The sequence below is a fragment of the Ranitomeya imitator genome, chromosome 3 (genome assembly GCF_032444005.1).
Source record: "Ranitomeya imitator isolate aRanImi1 chromosome 3, aRanImi1.pri, whole genome shotgun sequence".
Lineage (NCBI taxonomy): Eukaryota > Metazoa > Chordata > Amphibia > Anura > Dendrobatidae > Ranitomeya > Ranitomeya imitator.
The window spans coordinates 672,100,139-672,125,195 of NC_091284.1; the positions used below are offsets into that span (position 1 = coordinate 672,100,139).

Genomic DNA, 25,057 nt, shown 5'->3' on the forward strand with positions numbered 1-25,057 from the left:
ATATGCATCAAGGACATATAGGGACCAGCTGCCAAACATAAATTGAGAAGAAAAACAAACAGCCATAAAGTCCCATAAAAAGTAGATTTTTATTAAATATCATTAAAACCACCAGACAGGATACAGAAATACAGCACAGGGGAATAAACATGCGTTCCAAGCGGCCATAAATAACGGGCCAGGACACCAACCCACAATCTGACTAGATGCAATGATAGGATGTATTATAACAAGTACCCATAACTACTGAAAAGGATATAATGGACCAGTGCCACCGTATGGGAAACATTAGATATCATATCAGCATAGTTTACATACCCAGCATATACAGGATAGACAGGATGGATGGGCGACCGGACCCGACCCTGACACGCGTTTCGGAGCGGGCTGCTCCTTCATCCTGTCTATCTGGTATATGCTGGGTATGTAAACTATGCTGATATGATATCTAATGTTTCCCATACGGTGGCACTGGTCCATTATATCCTTTTCAGTATTTATGGGTACTTGTTATAATACATCCTATCATTGCATCTAGTCAGATTGTGGGTTGGTGTCCTGGCCCGTTATTTATGGCCGCTTGGAACGCATGTCTATTCCCTTGTGCTGTATTTCTGTATCCTGTCTGGTGGTTTTAATGATATTTAATAAAAATCTACTTTTTATGGGACTTTATGGCTGTTTGTTTTCCTTTCTTTTCAATTGTTTTTTAATATGTATACCCCTCCTCACATGTAAAGCGTCTTGGAATAAATGGCGCTATAATAATAAATAATAATAATAAATTATGTCTCAGACAATTACCACACATGAAACAAACCTGTTTATTTGCAAAAACAAGCAGTACAGCATCCCGAAGCTCATCTTCTGCTAGCATCCTCATTAACTCTTCACGTGCCTCATTAACTCGTTCTCTGTCATTACTGTCAACCACAAATATTAACCCTGAAAAAAAAAAAAGGATGGTAAACAGATAAATAAATTGCTCTAATTCAGGTCAGACTTAAGGGGTGTGGTCATTTGAGACAGCCCCCACATGTACTCAGCCTGGCTAATAGCTGTAAAATCATTCAGCTGCCGCGATGAAAACTAAATCTCCGAACACTAACAAATACTCGGAGGTCACCCGAGCGTGCTCAGGAAAACCCGAGCAATGAGTATATTCGCTCATCACTACTGGTCACCTCAAGTCCCTGCGTCAACTAGAACAGTTTCAGGATTCTGTCTCGAAATGGCCTCCATGGTCGAATCAGAAGCCAGGACTAAACAAAAGGCAAATAAAAAAAATGTGTGGCATTTGCAAAGTCCCACAGCCTGCTAAACAGATGGATGCTGGAAAAGTGGCAGAAGGTGGATTTCTCTGATGAATCTTCAGTAGAATTACACAACAGCCGCCGCAAATGCTGCAGGAGACCTACTGGAGCCCGTATGGATCCAAAATACACCCAGAAAACAGTTAAATTTGATGGTGGAAAGATCATGGTCTGGTGTTACATTCTGTATGGGGGTGTGCGAAACATTTGCAAGGTGGAAGGCAATATCAATAGCCTAAAATATCAAGAAGTATTAGCTACCTCTTATATTCCAAATCATAAAAGGGGTCAAATTCTGCAGCAGGATGGTGCTCCATCTCATACATCCATCTCTACAACAAAGTTCCTCAAGGCAAAAAAGATCAAGGTGCTCAAGGACTTGCCAACCCAGTAACCAGACATGAACATCATTGAGCATGTTTGGGGTAGGATGAAAGAGGAAGCTTGGAAGACAAAACCAAAGAATCTAGATGAACTCTGGGAGGCATGTAAGACTGCATTCTTTGCTATTCCTGATGACTTCATTAATAAATTGTATGAATCATTGTTGAACTGCATGGATACAGTCCTTCAAGCTCATGGAAGTCACACAAAATATTAAATATGACTAATAGCACCACAAATTCATTCACCAATGTTATGCAACATATATTTGTATTTTAAGTTAATTGTTTGAATATCACATTACTTTCTGTGGATGACAAAACTTTTGTCTTGCCAAAATCTGACCATTCTGTGTCCATTAACCGATCAATATTTCTGCATTGATGCCAATTTATTTTCTTAACCTAAACCACATTTTAGAGGGTTTCAGCTTTCAAAAGAATAATTTATACAACCAATGGATGAATTTAACATCCGGTTATAAGCTTTCATTTAGGGAGTGTATATATATTCATTTTTCGGCTGATAGAGCTGTATGATGGCTTATTTTTGCAGGGTAAGACAACATTTATTAATCTATTTCTGCCATTAGACGTACTATTCCGTCCATGTGACCTGGGCCCTACTTCCCACGGACGGAATAGTACATCATAGGCAATCAGCCGCGCTCACGGGGGGAGCGCAGCCGATCGCCGCCGGGTGTCAGCTGATTATTACAGCTGACATCCGGAACTATGTGCCAGCAGTGGTAACGAACCGCTCCCGGCACATTAACCCCGGAATACTGCGATCAAACATAATCGCAGCATTCCAGCGGCATAGGGAAGCCTCGCGCAGGGAGGGGGCTCCCTGCGTGCTTCCCTGAGACACTCGGAACAACGCGATGTGATCGCCTTGTTCAGAGGGTCTCCTACGACTGCCTCCCTGCAGGCCCCAAATCCAAAATGGCCGCGGGGCTACTTCCGTGTCCTGCAGGGAGGTAGCTTGCAAGCGCCTGCTCAGAGCTGGCGTCGGCAAGCCTGGAGCACTGCCTGTCAGATCGCTGATCTGACACAGTGCTTTGCAATGTGTCAGATCAGCAATGTGACACTATAGCATGATGGCCCACCCTGGGACAAAGTAAAAAAAAAAAAAAATAATATATATATATATATATATATTTACATGTGTAAAAAAAATAATTTCTAAATAAAGAAAAAAATCTATAATATAACGCTGGGAGCGTCACTCTGTCCGAAGCCTTTATAGACTGCGCAGGCGCGACGCTCCTAGTGTTACATTATAGAGCGTCAGAAAAAAAAAATGGCGCCGGAGGGCGCGGACTGCCGGGAGCAGGGGTCGGGTGCAGGGGGACACCGTGCACATATTTGCACTTCATGCCACAGCAATTTGTTACTTACGCCATTCCTTTCCGCACATTTTGTTCGTCCTCCTGCTGCCGAGATCGGCGCCTGCGCTGTCCGCGCTTTCCGGCGCCATTTTCTTGAAGACACACTGCAGTGCGCAGGCGCCGATTCCGGCAGCAGGAGGACGAAGAAAATGGGCGGAAAGGAATAGCGTAAGTAACAAATTGCTGTGGCATGAGGCTGTGGCACTTCATGCCACAGCTATTTGTTACTTACGCCCCCTGATACGGGGCATATATTATGGAGCAGCGTATGGGGCATATGGATGGGAGCAGCAAATTAAAGAACGGTGGTGCAGGATGGGAGCAGCACATGACAGAACGGGGGCGCAGGATGGGAGCAGCACATGAGAGAATAAGGCAGAACATGACAGAACGGGGGCGCAGGATGGGAGCAGCAAATGACAGAATGGAGACCATATACCAATATAAATGCTCGCCACCCGGGCGTAGAACGGGTTCAATAGCTAGTATATATATATATATATATATATATTGTTCCAATAAATACATTTCTTTATCTAAATTTAAAAAAAAAACAATATAAGTGCACATATTTAGTATTGCCGCGTCAGTAACGACCCGACCTATAAAACTGTCCCACTAGTTACCCCTTCAGTAAACATCGTAAAAAAAAACAAACAAAAAAAACACACAAGGCAAAAAACAACGTTTTATTATACCGCCGAACAAAAAGTGAAGTAACATGTGATCAAAAAAGACGGATATAAATAAACATAGTACCACTGAAAACGCCATCTTGTCCCACAAAACTGAGCGACCTGCCATACAGCATCAGCAAAAAAATAAAAAAGTTAAAGTCCTCAGAATAAAGCAATACAAAAATAATTATTTTTTTTATATAAAATAGTTTTTATAGTATAAAAGCGCCAACACATAAAAAAAGATATAAATGAGGTATCGCTGTAATCGTACTGACCCGAAGAATAAAACTGCTTTATCAAACGTGGAACGGCAGGCGCCGATTCCGGCAGCAGCACTTCATGCCACAGCAATTTGTTATTTACGCCACCTGATTCCTTTCCGCCGCCATTTTCTTGGTCCTGCTGCCGGAATCGGCGCCTGCGCAGTCCGCGCTTTCCGGCGCCATTTTCTTGAAGACACACTGCAGTGTGTCTTCAAGAAAATGGCGCCGGAAAGCGCGGACTGCGCAGGCGACGATTCCGCCAGCAGGAGGACCAAGAACATGGCAGCGGAAAGGAATCAGGTGGCGCAAGTAACAAATTGCTGTGGCATGAGGCTGTGGCACTTCATGCCACAGCTGTTTGTTACTTACGCCCCCTGATACGGGGCATATATTATGGAGCATCTTATGGAGCAGCGTATGGGGCATATGGATGGGAGCAGCAAATTAAAGAACGGTGGTGCAGGATGGGAGCAGCACATGACAGAACGGGGGCGCAGGATGGGAGCAGCACATGACCGAACGGGGGCGCAGGATGGGAGCAACACATGACAGAACGGGGGTGCAAGATGGGAGCAGCACATGACAGAATGGAGGCGCAGGATGGGTGCAGCACATGACAGGATGGGGGCGCAGGATGGGTGCAGCACATGACAGGATGGAGACCATATACCAATATAAATGCTCGCCACCCGGGCGTAGAACGGGTTCAATAGCATGTGTGTGTGTATATATATATATATATATATTTCCAATAAATACATTTCTTTGTCTAAATTAAAAAAAACAAAAACAATAAGTAAACATATTTAGTATTGCCGCGTCAGTAACGACTCGACCTATAAAACTGTCCCACTAGTTACCCCTTCAGTGAACATCGTAAAAAAAAAAAAAAACACACAAGGCAAAAAACAACGTTTTATTATCATACCGCCGAACAAAAAGTCGAATAACACGTGATCAAAAAAGACGGATATAAATAAACATGGTACCACTGAAAACGCCATCTTGTCCCGCAAAACTGAGCGACCTGCCATACAGCATCAGCAAAAAAATAAAAAAGTTATAGTCCTCAGAATAAAGCAATGCAAAAATTATTATTTTTTATAGTCCCCCAAGGCTCTGTTCTAGGACCCCTACTCTTCTCAATCTATACACTTGGCTTGGGACAACTCAAAGTCCCATGGATTCCAGTACCACCTCTATGCTGATGACACTCAGATCTACCTCTCTGGCTCAGACGTCACCGCTCTGCTGTCCAGAATCCCAGAGTGCCTATCAGCCATATCCTCCTTCTCCTCTCGCTTCCTCAAACTCAATGTGGACAAATCTGAACTCATCATCTTTCCTCCATCCCACAAATCTTCCTTACCTGACCTATCTATCGCAGTCAATGACATCATGCTTTCCCCGTACCTGAAGTCCGCTGCCTCGGAGTAACTTTCGACTCTGCCCTGTCCTTCAAACCACACATCCAAGCTTTTTCCATCTCCTGTCGCCTCCAGCTCAAAAATATCTCCAGGATCCGTCCCTTCCTCAACCCCCAATCAACTAAAATGCTTGTGCACGCCCTCATCATCTCCCGCCTTGACTACTGCAACATCCTTTTCTGTGGCCTCCCTGCTAACACCCTTGCACCTCTCCAGTCCATCCTTAACTCTGCTACCCGACTAATCCATCTCTCTCCTCGCTACTCCTCCGCTTCCCCCCTCTGAAAATCTCTTCAATGGCTCCCATTCCCTCAGCATATCCAATTCAAATTACTAATACTGACATACAAAGCCATCCATAACCTGTCTCCTCCATATATCTCTGAACTAATCTCCCGATATCTTCCCTCACGCATTCTCCGGTCCTCCCAAGACCTTCTCTCCTCCACACTTATTCGCACCTCATCCAATCGCCTCCAAGACTTCTCCCGAATATCCCCCATTCTCTGGAACTCTCTGCCCCAACACATCCGACTATCAACCACAGTCGGATCCTTCAGACGGAACCTGAAAACCCACCTCTTCAGGAAAGCCTACAGCCTGCACTGACACCACTGCCGCCTCATCATTATCGAAGCTACCGCCTCACCAACACCGGAGCTCCTGCAACCCTCAACCTACTGTCTCCTTCCCCATAATCCTGTAGAATGTAAGCCCGCAAGAGCAGGGTCCTCGCCCCTCTGTATCAGTCTGTCATTGTTAGTTTGTTTACTGTATGTGATATCTGTAACTTGTATGTAACCCCTTCTCATGTACAGCACCATGGAATCAATGGTGCTATATAAATAAATAATAATAATATAAAAGTTTTTATAGTATAAAAGCGCCAAAACATAAAAGATATAAATGAGGTATCGCTGTAATAGTACTGACCCGAAGAATAAAACCGCTTTATCAAACGTGGAACGGTATAAACGCGAATTTTTGTGGAAAAACAAAAATAATTTTTATTTTCACGGCTCTGCGTTATAAACTGTAGTGAAACACTTGGGGGTTCAAAGTGCTCACCACACATCTAGATAAGTTCCTTAGGGGGTCTACTTTCCAAAATGGTGTCAATCGACACGTTTCCCAGTCATGACACCTCATATCTACTGATTAGCTGGCTCTGCATTGTGTGCCTCCTGATGAACCGTATGGACGGGCAAACGCGTCGAGGGCTGGAAGCTAAGTTTGGGTTAAATCCCAACTCTGTTTATCTTTTCATCATTTTCTCTTAATAGCCACGAATTGTATATTTATGTGTATTTCTTTGCACTCAATGTGGTGAATTGTTTGTGTTTAAACCATGCTGAAAAGCTAGTCTTATGGCCCCTTGGTTTTGAGTAAAGGTCTCAACTAGTTGTAAAGGGTCCATGATGTATATCTATTGTATATAGATCCCACAAGAGTTATATTGGATTTTTTTGTATACTAGTATACGTCATTGGTATATGAGGGTGCCAATTTGTACAATAACCTACTGCTCTTTAATCAATAAGCACTATCCCTTCATCTCTTTTTATTTGTTTGCTGTTTTCCCACCTATAGCATATTAGGGAACTATCAGGGCTATATTTTGGGACAGCTGTCGTGGACTGGGGGTGCCAAAAAAACGTATCTAATAGGGTGCCAATCCCCGCTGATAGGAAGGGACAGCAGGCAAGATTAGGGATTTGACCTTTATCGTGTTGTGTTGTTTTGCACTGGGAGGGTATTTTTAACACTTTTTTCAATTAAGATATTTTTTAAAGGGATTACATGATACATATTTTGATGATTTTTCCCTGGCACTAGATTATAATTTGATTAAAGTGGAGATAATACTCCTGCAGTGTAGTTCATCGGAGTTCATGCTCTCACTTTACGGCACTACAGCTGTGTGAGAATTTTCCTCCTAATACAATGACCTCCTGTCATTGTATCACCGGAGCAGAGAAAAGCGGTCACATCTCCTGATGTGACCGCTCTACACAAGAGATCGTCGTGGGACACTTGTTATTAAATGGATTACATCGGAACAGGGAGTAAACTGTTGGTTTATTATTTAAATTTTTTTGCCGGCGATCGAGGGCGTCTGGGATTAGCTGTTTGCTGAGTATGTACTGTATGTGCATGTGTATTTTTTTTTTTTTTTTTTACTATTTAACACAGTAGCCGGATGTTGGGACTAGTATCCCATTATCGGATAATGCTGTCACTGTTCTATGTGACAGCAGACATAGCCGGATGGGACTAGTAGTCCCATTGGACGATGCCTGCCTACACACACAAACACACAGCCCCGCAGATACACACAGACAGACAGACACGCACATCTTCTCAACACACAGTCTCCGCCTACACACTCTTCCTCTTCCCCATCTGCAGCGTTTTTTGCATGCTACTCCGCAGCAAAATTGCAAATCTTTTTACACCTGCAGTTTTGCTGCGGGTTTGACTGAATCAATGGAAGTCAACGGGTGCAGAAACGCTGCAGATCCGCAAAAAGAATTGACATGCTGCGGAAAATTAAACGCTGCAATTCGGCGCAGATTTTTCCACAGCATTTGCACACTAATTCTAGATTTCCCATTAACATTGGTTGTGCACTACACTGCAGATTTGATGCAATTCTTCGCGTCAAAAAACGCTGCGGATTCACATCAAAATACGCAACGTGTGCACATAGCCTAATAGACTATTTTGACTCCTTGTTCTCTGTATTATATCCTACGTTTTGGATTGTCTAGCTAATTAATTAATGCTGGCCTACTATGCAATTTGGTCTCCCCCCTCCTGATTACATACCTGTGATGGTTTCAGTTCTCAGGATATAGTTTAAAAGCTATTAGTAGTAGTAGCACTGTGGGATAGATGTGACTTTTTGATTGCTTGGTACGACATTTTTTGTAGAATTGTGAAAGTAATTTTGGCATTCTTTAATTTTTCCTTCATTTACGGTGTTTACCAATTGAGTTAATTGTTTTTATATTTTAATAGATCCGACTTTCCTCAATGCAGTGATACCATGTGTTTTTTTTTTAATCTTTATTTTCGATGGCGGAAAGGGGAAGTGATTTGAAGTTAATCATTTTTATTTTTTTGAACTTCACTATTTTTGTTAGCCTCCATAGAGGACTTGAAGCTGCGATCGTCTGATCGCTGCTGCTGCATATAGCAGAAATCACAATCTCCTTTGAAGCCGGGTATTGGGTGGGCTCGCTGCTTAATACATGTATGGCTGATGTCATGAAGGGGTTAACATTGTAACTCTGCTCAGACTATAAGTATAAGCCTAAGCTCACCAGGAAGTAAGAGCAGAGAGAGGATTTCCATTACAACCAAAAGATACTAAACCACACTCAATTTACACATTTACAGCAGAGGAGCCAGAACATGAGCAGATTTAACTGAAGTCAGCTAAAATTTAAATAAAAAAAAAACAAAACAAAAAAACAAAAAAACATAAAAAGTTATTCGGCAGGGCTGCGGATGGCAGAGTACTTCCTCACTTCTTCCTCCCTGAAACCCCGCCTAATTCTTGAGTCCTGCGGTGCCCTGCGTACCCATCTTTATCATTGGGTACGCAGGAACGTACGCTGTTTGCGGGTGCCTCTGCATGCGCCGTTAGGCCGCTGCGCTGAACGCAACATGTTGCATTTTCTTGCGGTCAGCGCAGCGTCCAAATGGCGCATGCGGAAGCATCCGCAAACAGCGTACGTTCCTGCGTACCCAATGATAAAGATAGGTACGCGGGGCACCATAGGACGCGAGGAGAAGTCGACAGAGCATAGGCGGCATTTCAGGGAGGAAGAAGTGAGGAAATACTCTGCCATCCGCATCTCTCCCGTACGCAAGTCTGAAACCAGCCTTACTGACATGCATATCAGCTATCCTCTCTTGGAGCTGGATTCCCTTTTTTCCACATGTGCATCTCTAGGTGTCTGGCAGAGACGCGAATCCGTGCTCAAGATTTCCTGGTCTCATAAGGAAATTCATCTAAAGGGTGAGCTGAATATACCTTTTTTTCTATATCAGCTATCCTGACATTTTTTTGGAGATCCCTTTGCACAGATTGCTTACAAAATATAATTAGCCCATGTATAGATATATATATAAAAAATGTAATCCCATCAGTAATTTTATGATTAAATTTAATCAATTTTGTGTTCACGATCTGTATATTAAAATAGTGACATATAAGGGGAAGGAAGGGTCTCGAACACAGCATACCGTATATACTAGAGTATAAGCTGAGAATTTCAGCCCATTTATTTAGGCTGAAATTGCCCCTCTCGGCTTATACTCGAGTCATTCCCAGGGGTCGGTAGGGGAGGGGGAGCGGCAGCTGTCTAATAATAAAAGAATTACGTTAGAGCGGGCACCATCCAATATAAGGATATGGGATCACCTATTGCATACTCACATAAGATACAGCAAGTAGAGAAAAGGTATGCAAAAAAATGGGATCACCAACACAATAAGATACCAAGTAACAATTTATTTATTGAAAACACACAAAGCACATTAAAAACATTTACAAGGCCTCCACCACATGAGCAGAGGTGGCGGGTCCACTCTACAATTTAGCATAAACAATATATTGCACAGAAAATACACTGATGGGCCATATATACTAACAATAGTGCATGACCACAATTGACACTCTTGTTAGGTCAGAATAACCGCACATGGTAATACAGGTGGATACACATATAGTAAATGCCAAGAAAAATACAAGCACACAAAGAGTAGTAAGAGATCTAGTTAAACAGCCCCATAAGCCTCATAGGTTACAGCACACAAAACTTGTCTGAAGGAGGTGCTGGAAAATATATCAATGGTGAGCCAAAAGATTTTTAGCTATCCACTATCCGCTGTACCAATTTAATCTCATCACCTATAGTCAAATGAAAACCAGTAATAGTATATGCAGAGTGTTTCTGTAGCAATCTCAAGCCGTATACCTCAGCCTGTCTCCACCTTACAAAGCAAGCTCTGGCTGTAGACAACACAGAATATCTCACTCGAAAAAAAATAACCTGCTAGATCTCTAGTGTGCTGGGCATAATGTATCCCTATGGTCACAGGTATCTTATTGTGTTGGTGATCCCATTTTTTTGCATACCTTTTCTCTACTAGCTGTCTAATAATACTCACCTGCTCCTGGCACGGTCCCTGCGCGTCCCTGGCGCCGGCAGCTTCTTCCTGTAGTGAGTGGTCACATGGTACCGCTCATTACAGTAATGAATATGGACCCGACTCCACTCCCATGGGTGGAGCCGCATATTCATTACTGTAATGAGCGGTACCATGTGACCGCTCACTACAAGAAGAAGCTGCCGGCGCCGGGGAACAGACGTGCAGGGTCTGCGCCAGGAGCAGGTGAGTATAACGCAGTACGCGATATTCACCTGTTCCCCGTTCCACCGTCGGCCGCCGTAGTGTCTTCCACGTCCTCTGCAGTGACGCTCAGGTCAGAGGGTGCAATGACGTGATTAGTGCGCGCCGCCCTATGCCTGAACAGTCAGTGCAGAGGACGCGGAAGAAGCAGCGGCGCCCATCGGTGGAATGGGGAGTAGGTGAATATAGCAAGTTCCGGGGGCCTGAGAGGTGAGTATGTGATTTTTTTTTTTTTTTTTTTAATCGCAGCAACAGCATATGGGGCAAATGTCTATATGGAGCATCTTATGGGGCCATGTGCAGCATTATATGGGGCAAATATCTGTATGGGGCCATGAGCAGCATTATATGGGGCAAATATCTCTATGGAGCATTTTATGGGGCCATGTGCAGCATTATTTGGGGCAAATATCTCTATGGAGCATTTTATGGGGCCATGTGCAGCATTATATGGGACAAATATCTCTATGGAGCATCTTATGGGGCCATAATCAGCATTTGTGGAGCATTATATGGGGCAAATGTGTCTATGGAGCATCTTATGGGGCTTTTGTGCAGCAATGTATGTGCATTTGTTTGTACATTTGTGCAGCAATGTATGGGGCGTATTTTGTATGGAGCATCTTATGGGGCCCATCATGAACTGTATGGAGCATTATATGGGGCTCCTGATTTAATATGGATATTCAAAAACACTTAACCTACTGATGTCTCAATTTTACTTTTATTGGTATCTATTTTTATTTTTGAAATTTACCAGTAGCTGCTGCATTTTCCACCCTAGGCTTTTACTCGAGTCATTAAGTTTTCCCAGTTTTTTGTGGCAAAATTAGGGGTCTCGGCTTATACTCGGGTCTTATACTCTAGTATATACGGTAGTTTGGTCGAAAACCCAAGGATAATCATCATCGTTGTCATCTTGTCCAGTTCAACAAATAATGAAATTTAGATTCACCGCACTCTCTTAGGATAATGATGAAAAAGGTTGTGCCAATTTATTAAAGTATAATGGGAGCGTAACAGAATATTGCAGTATATGCGATTAACAACGTTTCGGCTCCACCAGAGCCTTTGTCACGTATTCGCTTATTTCAGGCACAAGATAGTGTACAGATGGGGGAAATTAGGAGAATCCCAGTGGTGAGCTTGGATACTGCACTCAGTACTCTAAATGAGGCTCCCTTCGGATATTGTGGACCTGTAATATCCGCATTAAGAGCGGCGCTCCCGCGCTGTGCTCAGTAGCAGCGTGTGTCACATAACACATATAAAAAAAATATATAACGTCTCACCCTGAGTATTCTGGAAGTAATGTCTCCACAGTGGTCGGATCTTGTCTTGGCCACCAACGTCCCAAACTGTGAAGCTGATGTTCTTGTATTCTACTGTTTCTACATTGAAGCCTGAGGGGGAGAAAGCAGTACAAGTATTTGAGAATGTTGAGGTATGGGAAAGTGGAAGAAGTAGATAAACAACGAAAAACATTCATCTCCTTCTGTACTCTCCATTTGAGAATATGACTACCAGGACTAGTGAAGCTATTGGGGTTGGCCACTATGATGTTATGGGGTTGGATGGTTGTAGGACTTCTCACCTATTCACTAAAAAAACATGGTGTCAAAAAATGAATGGATCAGTGTAAAAGTGGGTGAAGATTACCATTGCACAAAAGTATTACAGCAATATAGATTGTGAGCCCTCGCGGGCAGGGTCCTCGCTCCTCATGTACCAGTCGTGACTTGTATTGTGTAAGATTACTGTACTTGTTCTTTTATTATGTATACCCCTCCTCACATGTAGAGCGCTATGGAATAAATGGCATAATAATAATATTATATGCCAGAATACTGGCATTTATTGTAGCTGAAAACTACACTACACTCAGATTCTTTAGATTCCATTTTCTGGCACAGGGGCAGCTAAAGATTTATAAAGAGGCATGTAGCCTTTAATAAATTTGGTGCATATTAGTTAAGCGTGTAAATTCAAGCTTGGTATACAAGACTCCAGTTTTGATAACTGAGATAGATAGATAGAGATATATATATTTATTATACATACATACATACACACACTAGATGGTGGCCCGATTCTAATGCATCGGGTATTCTAGAATATGCATGTCCACGTAGTATGTTGCACAGCCCGCGTAGTATATTGCCCAGTCATGTAGTATATTGCCCAGCCACGTAGTATACATATATATTTTATATAGATCTATTGTTTTTTTTGTTTTTTTTTTTCAAATCATAAGTCACACTTTTTCCCCCAAATTTGGGGGGACAATTGGGGTGCGTCTTGGCAGTGCATGCACAGGACTCCCTCAATACTTCACCGCACGTCTGTGACCAATGCTCCCAACACAGCTGATTCTGGACTGTACACCAAGGCAGGGAGTTACATAACAGACATTTTTCATTGCTCTTGTGCCTGAAATGTTGCCATTTGCTTACCATCATGTTGATGGATAAATGAACAGTTTTGTTTAATGTGCGCAGTCAATGTGACCAGTGCATCAGCACACACTCGTGATATTGCTTTCATACATACCAAAACAGGTTAAGTTTTTCTAATGCATTATCACTATATAATAATTATATACCTTATTATTAATTTTTTTATAAACTGCTTGGTTTAGTTGTCGATATTTGTGGCAGTCCTTGCACAGAGTGGTTTCTTTCATTTGGGCTGTACACGTTATTTAAGGTAAGCTGCTAGCGGTGGTTAACTGAATGAACGTCCGCAACTGATTAACACTACCGCAGTTTTCCCTGTAGTTAAAATATTGGTTGCTTGTTAATATAGCATCCACATGAGCAGTCCTTGGGGTTGCTCAGCGCAATGGTTTTGTTGAGTATTTGCCCATCTTTGGAGTAAGTGCAGGTGTTAAAACATTATGTAGATAGGGAATATATAGGTTTATATTATACCTTTCTTATATATAATTTTGGCAGTTAATCAAAACTGGAGGAGTTTTGTAGGCCACACGTGAATCTACATGCTGGAGAACAAGGTGAACCTGTAATATTTATTAGTAAGCGCCACAAAATGTAGTAAGCAAGTATTACAGGTTCTCCTTGTTAGTGCCGTCTTCACCACAGACAGTTCTCCCATCCACAAAACGTCACAATATCACATCGCCAACACATTCAGTAAAATAAAGTGGGCAACACTTTCACTATAGAAGTAACAAGTTAAGGGGCTGCTGCTTACAAACATTTTAGGTCCCCCCCCCCCCCCCAAAAAAAAAAAAAAAGAACTTTATCCCTTGCTTCATTATGGTAATTTTTTTAAATTATTTTTTTTTTTTAGTCCAGTTTCAGCAAAGCAAACCTGAAGCCCCGTATAACAGATACAGAATATAGCCTCATCATAGATCAGATCGCATCAGTTTTACATTTTGTTTTGGAGACATACAATATACACGGGTGGGTCTTCTGGATTATACAGAAGCAGAAAGAGTAGAAAGTGCAATTCACTATTTGTCATTGTATACGGATTTCAATAAATTAAAAAAAAGGAAACATTTATATATAAAAAAAAGCCCATTATCTTTGCCCAAGTTGCACAAGTATACTGTAGTCATTAGCATACAAGCTATACAGTAGTGAATTGGTCAATATACCTATAACCAGAGGAGTAAAAACTCAAAGCCTTATAAAGCCACCCTACTGCTCAAGTATGATATAGAGGCTTTTCCTCAGATTCCTGTTCCATCAAGAGAGGCATGCGCTAAGGCTGCCCCATTCCCTTCTATTCTTTTTACTATTGAACCCTTGACTAGAAATAGTTGTCTTAATTAAAACTCCAACACATAGAAATAGAGTCAGTCTCCCATAAACGCCTTCTGTTCACAGAGGACATTTTGCTCTAACTTCCTTGCTTTATGGATAATTTCTAATACTGAACTAATGTGCGGTCTAGAGGTCAATCATAACCTTAAGCCCTGAACTTCTCGCTTCCCACTGCTATAATGCAATTAAAACTAGACATTCCAGTGGACCACACCAGTCAACTCAATCACCTTGGCGTGAAATTGGCCACTAACCTTGAATCCCCACTGGCAACAAACTACCCTTAAATGCTGTGTACATTTCTTTGCTACTTCAAAAGTGGGGCAAATGTCAGCTTTCCTGGATAGTCCGCACACACCCTCAAACTGACATTGCTTCGCATATTACTTTACCTATTCTGAGTTCTCACGGCTACCATTCCATGTCAATACCTTAAAACAACCTAACAATTGATTACGGTAAATCTTTTGTTTGGAGAGATGGCCTCCCTTGAGTACAGGGAGTACAGCCAGTGCCTAAAAGGTGGCCTAGGGGAACCTAATATGGCAAAATATTATCAAGCAGCCTAACAGGCTCAATAAACATATCATGCATCCTTTGAACCACCTTTTTGGCTTTCCCTGGTGGCCCCACCGTGCCATCCACTGATCCTTGACACTATCTATGGCTCCCCAAACCCAAAAACGCGTTTCAAACACTAACGTTCCACTCACTCAAAATCTTGAAGTCATTAAAATACTCCTTTGCCCTTAATGATTCAGTTTTACCTTAAGCACCCTTGTGGGGTAACATTCAATTTACTTCAGGTACGAAGTCCATCCTAGCTTTCCGTGCATGGATTGCCAGATTTCACCACCTATTTAATGAAGATGGCATCATCCTATTTCCGGCTATCCAAGAAAAATGTAATCTTCCCTCTAAAAAAGTTTTTAGGCGTTTTGTTACCTATAGCTCAAACACTTTATTACTTTGCTATTAAGGAATACAATCCCACCTTTACCCCCATTTGAACAGAGATGTCACCAAAACCCATCATGCCCCAGGAACCATCTCAATCCTCCATTTTCATTTAAACCATGCCAAGCACAGATGTAATCTCACCTACACCACCCGCTGGGAATCAAATAATAGTGCTACGTTATCGGATTCAGACTTACGGTAAGTCTGGTCGCCCATCACAAGTAGTTTACTCAACACTTTGATGATAGAAATAAATGATAAAGCTATAGCAACCACAGCCAGAGTTGCTTCGGCTGTTTCTAACAAATCATCCCGATGCTTAAGAGGCTGCCAATCCACAGGCAAAACGTACCATAATATATGGTGGCTCTACCCCAAATCATGTAGGTCTGGATTAAGCTATATTTCTTCATTCTTTCAGTCACAGATCAGTACACAACCTAAAGAAAAAGGTCTGGGAGGCTTTACTAAATAAAAGCTTCCACAACATCCCAAACCCTTATCTACTTTATTTATTTTTTTAACCGCTAGAAATATAAACTATTGCATCAGCTTGCAAAAAAAACGAGACTAGACTTCTCAGAAGTTAAAAGGCAAATTTTTGGTTATATGATCAAGGAGAAACTAATCGGCTTTATTAACGGATAAGGTGCATAAATTCAGTCACCCTGAGAAGACTACAGCAGCCATACTCCCTCCGCCACACGACCACTGCACCTACAGGCTTCTACTAACCCCAATTTTTCTCAAGTTCTCAATAAATTTCATGTAACAAATAGAACTTTACTCCCCGTTGGGCATCCTCCCTCATCACATCCTCTCTTTTCCCTTTTGACAGCTCCGCTTATTTTTCCTTGACATATAGTCACTGTCTCAGACCTTAAAATTAATCAATGAAAAAAAAAACAGTTTAAAACAAACAAAAAAAAAAAAGTTGAAGAGCATCTGTCATTAGGCTTATCTACATTATATGTGCATGCAGGTCATAGTAAGCTGAATAAATACTTTGAGATCTGAGAGAAAATCATATTTTTCTTACATGTAAATGAGCTGTTCCAGGCCACAGACACAGATCTGCATGAGATTCTGCCTAAAAGGATTATTTGATAAGGTGTGGTTTCACTGCAGAGCTGGGTGTGATTAGAACGGTCACACCTTAACCATCTCAGAGGCAGCCAGCGTTGTAATACAGCAGAGCTGTTAGAGCTGCAGCAAATGTGCTTGGAAGGAGACAAAGTTCAGTGTACATGTCTCACACTGCTAATACCCCCTTTAATTAAAAAGAGAGTTCATGAGGCAGATTCTCATACAGACCTGTGACCGACCCATATTCATGAACAGTTCATTTACACATAGTAAGAGAAACATAAATTTCTCTGGAATAAGACATCGGATCGCATATATAAACCATTGTATTCAGCTTCCTATGACCTACATGTCCACATAGACGGCTTAGGAGGGTTGATTCTACTGACAGATTCCCTTTAAAGGGGATATCCGAGACATTTAAAAAAAAAAAAAAGTGACTAAGCAGTAAGCAGGCAGGTAGTTGTTACCTACCTACTTGTTGTGCCTGGTGCCATTCTCTGGCAGCAAATAGCGGTTACAGAATTCTGCTGACGTCAAGTCTACAGAGCGGCAGTTTCTCTTTTTGTTGACAGTACGGGACTACTTGTGTCATGCTGATTGACAGCCGGCATGACACCAGCAGTCCCACATTGTTAACAAGAAGAGAAACTGCTGCTCTGTTGACAGGGAGCAGCTGAATCTCTGGCAGGAGTGGTCAATGCCCGGTGCCAGGTACAACAGACAGGTAGATGCCTCTATTAAGCAACTACATAGTTTTTTTATTTTACTTTTTTTTTTATTTAAAGGGAATCTGTCACCTCATTTTGCCGCTATAATCTTCGGCCACTGCCATGAGGGGCTTATCTACAGCATTCTGTAATGCTGTAGCTAAGCCCCCGATGTAACCTGAAAGGTAAGAAAAAGGCGTTAGATTATACTCACCCAGGGGCGGTCCGGGTCCGATGGGCGCCGTAAATCCGGGTCTGGCGACTCCCATCTTTATGCGATGACGTGCTCTTCCTTGCTTCTGTCGCGGCTCCTGCGCAATTCTCTGCCCTGTTGAGGGCAGAGCACAGTACTGCAGTGCGCAGGCACCAGGAAAGGTCAGAGAGGCCCTGCGCCTGCGCTGCAGTACTTTGATCTGCCCTCAACAGGGCAGAGAATTACCCCTGTGCCGGAGCCACAATAGAAGCAAGGAAAAGAACGTCAGTGCATGAAGATGGGAGGCCCTGGACCCGGGCCTGCGATGCCCTTCGGACCTGAACCGGGACCGCCCCCGGGTGAGTATAATCTAACTTGTTTTTCTTATCTTTCAGGTGACATTACAGAATGCTGTAGATAAGCCCCTAATAGCGGTGGCCGCAGTTTAGAGCTGCAAAATGAGGTGACAGATTCTTTTTTTTTTTTTTTTTAAACTTCACCAGGATATCCCCTTAAAAAAAATGTCGGCAGAGCCCCCGCAACACCGGAGACTGCTATAGCAGGACAGGACACCCACGCAGCAGCACGCCGCACATCGGAACACCCCCTCATCCCAGCCTGCGGCATCACCCCAATCCTGCCTCCTGCAGCAGCGACCCTGGGACCTCGCTTCACCGCAGCCACCACCCCAGGTAAGCAATAAGACGCATGGATTATAAGAAGCACCACTATTTTATTTAAAAAATTTGGGATGCGTCTTATAATTCTGAGCGTCTTATAATCCAAAAAAATACGGTATGTGTAAAAAAAAAATTATTTTTTTTTTTAACGGGGAAATAGAAGGGGTGTGTGTTTGAACTTTTAGTCTAGCTCAAGCTTTTTTTTTTTCCCCCGCGTTTGTTAAGTCTCCTCAGGGGACTAGAACCTGCGATCGTCTGAAGGCTTGAACTATACTCAGCATTGCCAGGCTCTGCAGCATTTAGTTAAAAAAATTTTGGCAATTATTATTATTAATAATACACCTTTGAGGCCCACCACCAACTGTGCTTCAATGGAGCTTTGTGTTGCCATAGCAACCCACAGGCACAGAGCGGCGCATAAAATGATGCGCCCCCATACCAGCGCGATGTATATGACACTGTCAGATTGACAGTGGCATTTAACAGGTTAACAGTCACAGGCTCTGCACCACCAGCAGCTGTAAAAAGCAGATCCTGGCTGTGACACACCCATTATCTGCTGGGTATGGGAAAGGCTACCCTTTGAGCTTGCTTTATAGGAAAAATTTAGTTTTTTGCATTTTAATTTAATCCGTGCTTTTTCCAAAAGCCATAACTTTTTCAATTTGCATCTACATAGATGTTATAGGGCTTGTTTTTTTGTACGACGAGTTGAACAGTTTTATTATCGGGATACCAATCTTGTCCCGTTTATTATGCTAGTATTGTCTCCTTCCCCACCATCCTGTAGAATGTAAGCCCACAAGGGCAGGGTCCTCGCCCCTCTGGATCAGTCTGAAATTGTTAGTTTGTCGACTAAGTGATATCTGTAATTTGTATGTAACCCCTCCTCATGTACAGCACCGTGTAATCAATGGTGCTATATAATAACAATAATTTTCTGAGACCCTTAATGTTTTTATTTTTTGTCGATGGAGCAGTGCAATGTGACACAGCTAAACTCAGCTGCACTTCGCCTCACCCTACACTGACTAAGGCCAGTCTCACACGTCCAGATAATTCCGGTACCGGAAAAATCGGTACCGGAATTATCCATGTCCGTGTGCTTACCGTGAACATCAGTGTGGCACACGTGCGGCAGCCGTGTGCCGCCCATGTGCCAACTGGGTACCACACGGATTGTGCAGGAGACAGCGCTACAAGTAAGCGCTGTCCCCTGCATCTGGTGCTGAAGCCGCCATTCATATCTTCTCTCCAGCAGCGTTCGCTAGAGAGAAGATAAAAAAAAAAAAAAGGATTTTTCATTTCGTGTTTAAAATAAAGATCCCTATGGGAGGTGGAGCCGCATATTCATGACTGTAATCGGCGGCACCACGTGACCGCTCATACAGGAGAAGCTGGCGCGGAGAGGACGCTGCGAGGGAGCTGAGTATTTTATTAACAGCGGGTGGGCGCACAGGGGGTGGGAGGGGACAGGGATCTTTTTTTTTTTTTTCGTGTTTAAAATAAAGATCCCTGTCCCCTCCCACCCCCTGTGCGCCCACCCGCTGTTAATAAAATACTCAGCTCCCTCGCAGCGTCCTCTCCGCGCCAGCTTCTCCTGTATGAGCGGTCACGTGGTGCCGCCGATTACAGTCATGAATATGCGGCTCCACCTCCCATAGGGATCTTTATTTTAAACACGAAATGAAAAATCCTTTTTTTTTTTTTTTTCGTGTTTAAAATAAAGATTTTTCATATCTTCTCTCCAGCGAACGCTGCTGGAAAGAAGATATGAATGGCGGCTTCAGCACCACGCTGGGGGGACAGCGCTTACTGTAGCGCTGTCTCCTGCATGGCACACGGACTGCACACGGACAGTGTCCGTGCACGGTACATGTTTTACACGGACCCATTGACTATAATGGGTCCGTGTAATCCGTGCGCTCCCACGAACAGTGACATGTCTCCGTGTTTTGCACACGGACACGCGGTCCGTGAAAACATGCTGACATGTGCAGAGACACATTGATTTCAATGTGTCTACGTGAGTCAGTGTCTCCGGTACGTGAGGAAACTGTCACCTCACGTACCGGAGCCACTGACGTGTGAAACCGGCCTAAAGCAGAAGGTTAAGAGCAGGAGATCAGGGCTGTATCATAAGTCACACCCTGAGAAATCTTCTCTAGGCTTAAGATTGGTCAGAGTCATACAGGAAACAGAAGCACACATTCCCAGTGAAAACGGCATCATAACCTTTTTATGTTTAACCCCTTTACCCCCAAGGGTGGTTAATGACCGGGCCATTTTTTACAATTCTGACCACTGTCCCTTTATGAGGTTATAACTCTGGAACGCTTCAACGGATCCCAGTGATTCTAACATTGTTTTCTCGTGACATATTGTACTTCATGATAGTGGTAAAATTTCTTTGACATTACCTGCATTTATTTGTGCAAAAATTGAAATTTGGCGAAAAGTTTGAAAATTTCGCAATTTTCGCAATTTTCCAACTTTGAATTTTTATGCAATTAAATCACAGAGATATTCCATGTAAAATAATTAATAAGTAACATTTCCCACATGTCTACTTTACATCAGCACAATTTTGGAACCAACATTTTTTTTTTTGTTATGGAGTTGTAAGGGTTAAAAGTTGACTAGCAATTTCTCATTTTTACAATATTTTTTTTTTTTTTTTTTTAAGGGACCACATCTCATTTGAAGTAATTTTGAGGGGTGTATATGATAGAAAATACCCAAGTGTGACACCATTCTAAAAACTGCACCCCTCAAGGTGCTCAAAACCACATTCAAGAAGTTTATTAACCCTTCAGGTGTGTTTCACAGGAATTTTTTGAATGTTTAAATAAAAATTAACATTGAACTTTTTTTCACAAAAAATTCAGCTCCAGTTTGTTTTATTTTACCAAGAGCTCGGAAGGGAAGGAGCGCCATTTGACTTTTCAATGCAAAATTGACTGGAATCGAGATGGGACGCCATGTTGCGTTTGGAGAGCTACTGATGTGCCTAAACATTGAAACCCCCACAAGTGACACCATTTTGCAAATTAGACCCCCTAAGGAACTTATCTAGATGTGTGGTGAGCACTTTAACCCACCAAGTGCTTCACAGAAGTTTATAATGCAGAGCCGTAAAAATAAAAAATCATATTTTTTCACAAAAATGATCTTTTCGCCCCCAATTTTTTATTTTCTCAAGGGTAAGAGAAGAAATTGGACCCCAAAAGTTGTTGTACAATTTGTCCTGAGTACGCTGATACCTAATATGTGGGGGTAAACCACTGTTTGGGCGCATGGCAGAGCTTGGAAGGGAAGGAGCGCCATTTGACTTTTCAATGCAAAATTTACTGGAATTGAGATGGGACGCCATGTTGTGTTTAGAGAGCCACTGATGTGCCTAAACTAAACGTTGAAACCCCCCACAAGTGACACCATTTTGGAAAGTAGACCCCCTAAGGAACGTATCTAGATGTGTTGTGAGAGCTTTGAACCCCCAAGTGTTTCACTACAGTTTATAACGCAGAGCCGTGAAAATAAAAATTATTTTTTTTTCCACAAAATTATTTTTTAGCCCCCAGTTTTGTATTTTCCCAAGGGTAACAGGACAAATTGGACAACAACTTTTGGGGTCTATGTTTGGATGTGACGGTCAGTCTTTTGAAATGTATTCTTTAGCCTTTTGACTGAGCACTCCTCCTCCTAGTCACAGGTGTTTTAATTACAGCAGGTCCATTACCCCTCCATAGATAGAGAGAGAATTTAAGTCTAAGAAGAGGTTTCACAGGTACCCATTCAGATGGAGACGTTTATTCTCAGCGAGGAAAGGCAAGTTTAGGACCTGGTATAAGAGCGATGCCGTAAAGTGGCTACCAGGTACACATAAAATTGGCCATTTTTATGCGCTAAACGCTCTCATTTTTCATATTTCTAGTTCAGTAATGCAGTTCAATTTTCGTGTTTCATGTTTGCATGTTTTAGCGCTGCAGTGTGCTGCCTTATTTATTTGAATAAAAATAAATAACACTTGCATTGTGTGTCCAGTTCAACATGAAAAAAAATAGTGAAAGGTTCTCTAAGGCTAAGTTCACACTGCGTTAGTGCAGTCCGTTCAACACATCCGTTAAACGGACTGCACTAACGCAAGTGCCGACGTTTGCACAGCGCTAGCGCAGATGGAGCATCTGCTAGCTCCATCTGCGCTAGCAGTGACGGACCTGGAAACGCTGCAGCTTGTGTCTCTGGTCCGTCACTCAATGACGGCACATCAGTAGCGCACGCCCATTGTGGGCGTGCGCTAGTGATGCGTCCGCCATTGAAAGTAATGGCGGCGTTAACGAACTACCTTACACAGCGTTATGCAGCGGTGTAACGTAGTCCGTTAAACGGGTCACACTAACGCAGTGTGAACCCAGCCTAACAATACAACACCATAAACTCTGCCTCGCACTTTATCACTGCAGTATTCCATTCATTGGCTATGTGCACACAACGTTTTTATAGTCGAGGTTTTCTTTTTTTTATCTCAAAGTCGCTTCAGGAGCATTATGTCCATTTTTTGTGCCACTTTTTCAGACATTGCGTGCACATAGAAATTACAACGAATTGCAATCAGTTTCTCAGATTTGGCCTAAAGCTTCTATTCATCCTAAATGTGATTTAGAGACTTGGGACATTATATTATAAGATTGTGCTTAGGTGATGTGCACCTGTTATTAGCACACAAAAGCGTTACATGTGACTTTACCTATAGTTGGGATTGTGGTGACGATCTCTCCAAGTTTCAGCTTGTATAATATGGTGGTCTTCCCAGCGGCATCAAGTCCCACCATAAGTATTCGCATTTCCTTCTTCCCAATAAGACTTTTGAGCAGATTTCCAAAAATGTTTCCCATGGCTCTTCTCTCAGGATCACAGATCTGAACAGGTAAAGACTGTAGGTGGCTTGTGCTCTTTCCTGAAATGACAACACATGAAGCAAAATATAAATCTGAAACAATAAGATCAGATTCGGCTTATCAGATGCTCTACATGGCTGCTGCATAAAATGAAAAAGTCTACCCAGCGCTACATCATGAAATCCTCTCTGGTTCTGATGCAATAGCGTGGAGGAAAGAGGACGGTTCTTGCACCAGCCTTCCCAGCTTTGATACATATCACTTTTTGGGGCACACAGCAAAACAAAAAACTTTTTAAATTACATGGCACGAAGAGGTTAAAAAATATTTTAAACATGGTCTCCTTGACACAAACCGTTGTGGTCAACATTATTGGCATCCACAAATATTAAAGGCAATCTGTCCCCAGATTTTAGCTATGTGAATTGAGAGCAGCACAACGTAGATGCAGAGACCGTGATTCCAGCAATGTATCACTTACTGGTCTCCTTGCTGTCATGTTGATACAATCACTGTCTTCTCTGCTTTGCATATCGTCGCCCACACCTGTGATTGGCAGCTTTCTAATTACTCTGTGCATAGGCAGTAAGCTGCTAGTCAATGGTGGGGACAGGGGTATGTAGAGCAATAAACTAGGTGTAATGAGACACCTAGATAACCTCCTGCCGATAAAACCTTGATTTTATATAAAACAAGGAGGTATACAGCCTAAAAATTGACATTACTGGAATCAATGTCTTCACCCCTACAAAATGTTGCTCTTGGATTACGTAGGGAAACCATGATAAAGGATTCCCTTTAAAAGGGATTTTGCCATTACAACTTTCTGTACAAATTTATGCTTGCTGAGACAAAAAAAATATAAATATAAATAATATAAATAAAACAGGTACGGATCCAGATACACTGCTTTGGTAATTGTACACTGTGTGCAGAATTATTAGGCAAGTTGTATATTGATCACATGATACTTTTTATACATGTTGTCCTACTCCAAGCTGTTCAGGCTTGAGAGCCAACTACCAATTAACCCCTTTCTGCCATCAGACGTACTATTGCGTCCATGGGGGGTGGGCCCTACTTCCCAAGGACGCAATAGTACGTCATATGCGATCGGCAGCGCTCACAGGGGGAGCGGCGCCGATCGCGGCCGGGTGTCAGCTGCCTATCGCAGCTGACATCCGGCACTATGTGCCAGGAGCGGTCACGGACCGCCCCCGGCACATTAACCCTCGGCACACCGCGATCAAAGATGATCGCGATGTGCCGGCGGTGCAGGGAAGCACCGCGCAGGGAGGGGGGCTCCCTGCGGGCTTCCCTGAGACCCCCGCAGCAACGCGATGTAATCGCGTTGCTGCGAGGGTCTTGCCGCCCTCCCTCCCTGCTCCAGGTCCCGGATCCAAGATGGCCGCGGATCCGGGTCCTGCAGGGAGGGAGGTGGCTTCACAGAGCCTGCTCAGAGCAGGCACTGTGAAGCCTGCACTGCTGCATGTCAGATCAGTGATCTGACAGAGTGCTGTGCAAACTGTCAGATCACTGATCTGTGATGTCCCCCCCTGGGACAAAGTAAAAAAGTAAAAAAAAAATTTTCCAAATGTGTAAAAAAAATAAAAAAAAAATATTCCTAAATAATGAAAAAAAAAAAAAAATATTCCCATAAATACATTTCTTCATCTAAATAAAAAAAAAAAAAAACAATAAAAGTACACATATTTAGTATCGCCGCGTCCGTATCGACTCGCCCTATAAAACTGGCACACTAGTCAACCCCTTCAGTAAACACCGTAAGAAAAAAAAAAAAAAAACGAGGCAAAAAACGACGCTTTATTATCATACCGCCGAACAAAAAGTGGAA

General features: G+C 42.7%; 1 protein-coding gene across 1 annotated transcript in view; it reads right to left on the reverse strand.

Moving 5' to 3' along the window:
* The window catches only part of ARF3 (ARF GTPase 3), an 80,953-nt gene that overhangs the window by 6,651 nt on the left and 49,245 nt on the right, over positions 1-25,057 (reverse strand). Inside the window, exons 2-4 of the mRNA XM_069758346.1 lie at positions 23,052-23,261; positions 12,174-12,284; positions 821-945 (exon numbers count right to left, since the gene is read on the reverse strand). Of these exons, the coding sequence (XP_069614447.1) occupies positions 821-945; positions 12,174-12,284; positions 23,052-23,199 (384 nt within the window). The 5' untranslated portion in view covers positions 23,200-23,261. The remainder of the gene's footprint in view (positions 1-820; positions 946-12,173; positions 12,285-23,051; positions 23,262-25,057) is intronic.